General features: G+C 59.1%; 1 protein-coding gene across 2 annotated transcripts in view; it reads left to right on the top strand.

Annotated features, from left to right (window-relative positions):
• Positions 1-220: 220 nt before the first annotated feature.
• RLBP1 (retinaldehyde binding protein 1) overlaps positions 221-4711 on the top strand; it is an 8878-nt gene continuing 4387 nt past the window's right edge. The window contains exons 1-5 of one of the 2 annotated variants that reach the window (XM_014533558.1): positions 221-445; positions 599-843; positions 1108-1234; positions 2413-2619; positions 3595-3773. In XM_014533558.1, the coding sequence (XP_014389044.1) occupies positions 832-843; positions 1108-1234; positions 2413-2619; positions 3595-3773 (525 nt within the window). In that variant the 5' untranslated portion in view covers positions 221-445; positions 599-831. Of the gene's footprint in view, positions 446-557; positions 844-1107; positions 1235-2412; positions 2620-3594; positions 3774-4711 lie in introns of those variants that run through there. The other variant, XM_014533559.1, reaches the window with a different exon arrangement.

The following is a 4711-nucleotide window of genomic DNA, read 5'->3' as shown; positions in this document are numbered from 1 at the left end:
ATTCCCCCAAGCTGCCATTGCATCGGCAATCACCTTTAAAATCTCTCTGTGCCTCCTGCAAGCCTTCCTCTGGGTGTGAGCTCCCGGAGCCCCCTGGGAGGAGGGAGAGGGCAGGGAGGGGGGCATGGGGCTGGCCCCGATCCCATCCCCAAAGCCCGGCTTCCACATGGCTGAGCAGGAACTCCGGGCAGACCACACAAAGGAGGGCTTTGAGGCGGCTCCAGAGGACCCGGGCCGACCCCCTCACCCCCCTGGTGCTGTGCTTGCCCCAATCTGGGCCTCCCGTGAGCCTGATTGAACAGGAAATCATGGGCCCTGAGAAGTTCCTTGTGACATTCTAATCCCAGCCTGCTGACGGGACCACGCCCCCAGCGGAGGCGACCGCAAGGGCTCCCCCAGGACACAGGCACCAGGTGGCCTCAAAGAGGAGCTGCGGGACCAACAGGTAAGTGAGCACCAGGGGGCCCAGCTGGGCTGCGGGGCGGGGGCGGGGGGAGTCCAGGACTACGGTGTGAAGAGTCAGGGATGGGGGGGTTTGGGGGGGAGGCACGCACAGCACAGATGCCTGTAAAACGGAAACCAACTGGCTACTTTCCAGGCTGAGCCAGACCGGCCTGTTGGCAGACTTAGCACATAAGTATCAATGAAATGTGAATGTGAATTTAAATAAGGAATATCAGCCGAACGACAACAAATGCCCCAGGTGACTGTGATGCGTGGGAAAGTTTGAGAGCCGCCGTTCTGAGACCAGATCTGCAATTTCTCCATCCACTGCTGCCCCGACCCCCTCTCCCAGGACAGAGGCCCGGGACTCGGGCTCCTGGAGGCAGCATGTCAGGGGGGGTGAGTACCCCTGCGCCCTGGGGCTCCCCTCCACCCACCTTCCCCCTGCCCTGCCCTGCCCCCTCCCTGCGTCTCCACACCTGGTCTGCCCACAGTCATGGGCATTCTCCCCTACAACCTCTCTATGGCCCTGGACGCCGCCCACAGCGAGGAGGCTTACCAGCCCCCTTGGGCCGGAGCCCTAGGGTAGGGTCCCAGCCCGCCATGGGCTCGGCTCACTCAGGCTGATGGGAACCTGTCACTGCTTTTTCCTGACACCTGCAGGCCGGCACCTTCCGCGAGGTCCCTGAAGAGGAACAGCAGCTGCGTGCCCAGCTGGAGCGGCTCACAACCAAGGACCATGGGCCTGTCTTTGGCCAGTGCAGCAAGCTGCCCCCACACACCTTGCAGATTCTAGCAGGGCGGGTGCGGGGGGGCGGGGGGGGGCAGGTGAGGGAGGCAGCAAGGGGGGGATGTTGATGGCCTCCTCGCTGCTGGAGACAGCGTCCTGCCCCAGCTCTCGGGGTTGTCCTGAACCTCATGGGCTGGCCTGTGCTAGGGGCCCTCCTGGAGGTCAGGCCTGGCAGCCGCTGGGCTGGCCAGACATCAGCCGGCCTATCCAAGTCTACAGCCCCCACAGGGCTCCCTGAGACCAATGTGGGACCTGGGGCCTCCAGCCAGGGATCGTCCTAGACTCTGATATTAGGGACTTTTTTTAAAAAATTATTTTTATTGACTTCAGAGAGGAAGGGAGAAGTAGAGAGATAGAAACATCAATGATGAGAGAGAATCATGGATTGGCTGCCTCCTGCATGCCCCCTACTGGGGATCGATCCTGCAACCCGGGCATGTGCCCTTGACCGGAATTGAACCCGGGACCCTTCAGTCCGCAGGCCGATGCTCTATCCACTGAGCCAAACCAGCTAGGGCTATTTTTTTTAAAATATATTTTATTGATCTTTTACAGAGAGGAAGGGAGAGGGATAGAGAGTTAGAAACATCGATGAGAAAGAAACATCGATCAGCTGCCTCCTGCACACCTACCCTACTGGGGATGTGCCTGCAACCAAGGTACATGTCCTTGACCGGAATCGAACCCGGGACCCTTCAGTCCTCAGGCAGACGCTCTATCCACTGAGCCAAACCGGTCAGGGCTGGGGCTATTAAAAAAAAAAATTTTTTTTTTATTGATTTCAGAGAGGAAGGGAGAGGGAGAGAGAGAGAAGCATCAATGATGAGAATCATGGACCGACTGCCTCCTGCACGCCCCCTACTGGGCATCAAGCCTGCAACCAGGGCATGTGCCCTGATCGGGAATCAAGCTGTGACCTGGTTCATGGGTGAAAAACACAATGTACTTCAAGGACTGGGCAGAGTGCTAACCAGGGGCTCCCGTAAGTGCAGGCTGTTATGATGACAGACATTCAGACCATTGGCTACGTCCTGCCAACAAGCCAGGATGAGCAGATGGACAGATGGACCTAATGTTCTCCCAATACAACCAGGTGTCCCCAGCGAGGTCTCACCCTGTGTGCGTGTGTCCCGCCCCGCACAGCACCTACCCGCGACTTCCTGCTCCCACTTTGTTCCAGGCCAAGGACGAGCTGAACGAGAGGGAGGAGACGCGGGAGGAGGCAGTGCGGGCGCTGCAGGAGCTGGTGCGGGAGCAGGCGGCCTCCGGACAGGAGCTGGCCCGCGCGGTGGCCGAGAAGGTGCGGGGGAAGGACAGCGCCTTCTTCCTGCGCTTCATCCGCGCCCGGAAGTTCCACGTGGAGCGCGCCTACCAGCTGCTCAGAGGTGAGGCCACGCTGGGAAGCTGGGGGAGGAGAGGAGGTGAGGAGGGTGGTGCTGACCCTCACGCAGCCACAGCTCACACTGACCCCCCTGCGTCCCTCCCATTCCCTGTCTCTGAGCCTCCTTATCTTTCCCCTTGAAACTGTCAGCTGTGACAATGAATGAATGAATGAATGAATGAATGGGGCAGGTGAATGAATGAATGAATGAGTGGGGCAGGACCAGATTCCTAGAGATCTGGCTCCTGTCCTCTCAGTCTTAGGACTCAATGAGTAGAACCGTGTTAACATAAAAACAATCAAACCTGTAAAGAATTTTTGTGAGTTTATTTGAGCCAAACTGTTGACATATGCTGGGAAGCAGAACCTCAATGGATTGAGATAATGCTCCGGAGATTGGCGGGTTACATCTGTATTTATACATGGCAATCAAAGGAGGGACATAGGTGGGTTACATGAAATCCACTGGTGATAGACTAGAGAGGCGGGAGAAAGCAAAGGGGGGTGGAGAGAGACATCATCATCTCATCAATGATGAGAGAGAATCACTGATTGGCTGCCTCCTGCATGCCCCACACTAGGAATCAAGCCCGCAACCCGGGCGTGTGCCCTTGACTGGAATTGAACCCGGGACCCTTCAGTCCGCAGGCCAGTGCTCTATCCACTGAGCCACACCAGCTAGGGCTTGGGGTTTGATTTTATCCTCTCCTCACCCCACTCAGCTCACCCTGTGCCCAATGGAGACACCTGAGCCCCTGCCCGTGGGAGAGAGGAAGACCCAGTAGGTGCCGTCCTCAGATTTAGGGTCCCACCTCACCTGTGGGCAGTTGACCAATGATGTTCCGGCCTAGAGTCTTGACTCCCACGGCAATTATCCCAGAGAGGGGGTGTCCTGCTCGGTCCCACGCAGGCCTCGGGATCCCCTCCCCCCCAGGATGGGCTGGTTCCCTGAGGGGCCCCTCTGTTCTCCCCGCACCAGGCTACGTGCACTTCCGGCTGCAGTACCCCGAGCTCTTCGACAGCCTGTCCCTGGAGGCCGTCCGCTGCACCGTGGAGGCCGGCTACCCCGGCGTCCTCTCCAGTCGGGACAAGTACGGCCGAGTGGTCATGCTCTTCAACATCGAGAACTGGGACTGCGAAGAAATCACCTTTGACGAGGTCAGCGAGTCCCTCGCACAGGCTGGGCTGGGCTCCCTCCCCCAGCCCTGGCCTCTGTGGGGCTGTCACTCTGCGAGGCGGGGGAGGGGGAGGCTGGGAGCCAAGGCCGCCAGGCCCTGTCCAGCTGGGGGAGAACTAACTCCTAGGGTGGCCAGGGCAGCTGGGAAACCCAGCAGCTTTGCAGGCCGGGCCCGCTGGCCAAGGGTCCCGGTGTCCCTGCCAAGCGGGGTGACAGCTGTGGTCCACGGGCTGGGCTCAGCCCAAGGTTGGAAGCTGAGAGCCACAAAGAACAGGGAGAGCGGGGAGGGGTTCTGGAGAGCACAGGCAGGTTCCAGCCTCGTTAGCAGCCTGACGTCTTGCCATGGGTCAAGCTCTTAAGAGAGCTGCCCTGCCCGGCCTGCGTGGCTCAGTGGTTGAGCGTCAGCCTGTGAACCAGGAGGTCACGGTTCAATTCCCGGTCAGGGCACATGCCCGGGTTGCAGGCTCCATCCCCAGGGAGGGGCGTGCAGGAGGCAGCCGATCCATGATTCTCTCTCATCATTGATGTTTCTCTCTCTCTCTCCCTCTCCCTTCCCCTCTGAAATTAATAAAAAAAAATATATATATATATTTATTGATTTCAGAGAGGAAGGGAGAGGGAGAGAGAGGTAGAAACATCCATGAGGGGGGGAGAGAATCGTGGATCGGCCGCCTCCTGCACGCTTCACACTGGGGATGGAGCCCACAACCCGGGGTACGTGCCCTTGACCGGGAATCGCACCCTGACCTCCTGGTTCCCAGGTCGGTGCTCAACCACTGAGCCACCCCGGCCGGCCGGGCGATCGACTGTATCAATGTGAGCTCTTAGGATACACAGCCTCCAGGTCCTGTTTCAACCCCATGTTCGACCGCGGCTCCCCCCTTCTCCACGGAAAACCTGGTTTCTTCACCGCCCCCCC

The sequence above is a fragment of the Myotis brandtii genome, unplaced genomic scaffold (assembly GCF_000412655.1).
Source record: "Myotis brandtii unplaced genomic scaffold, ASM41265v1 scaffold988, whole genome shotgun sequence".
Lineage (NCBI taxonomy): Eukaryota > Metazoa > Chordata > Mammalia > Chiroptera > Vespertilionidae > Myotis > Myotis brandtii.
This window is presented reverse-complemented; position numbering and strand designations above follow the sequence as displayed.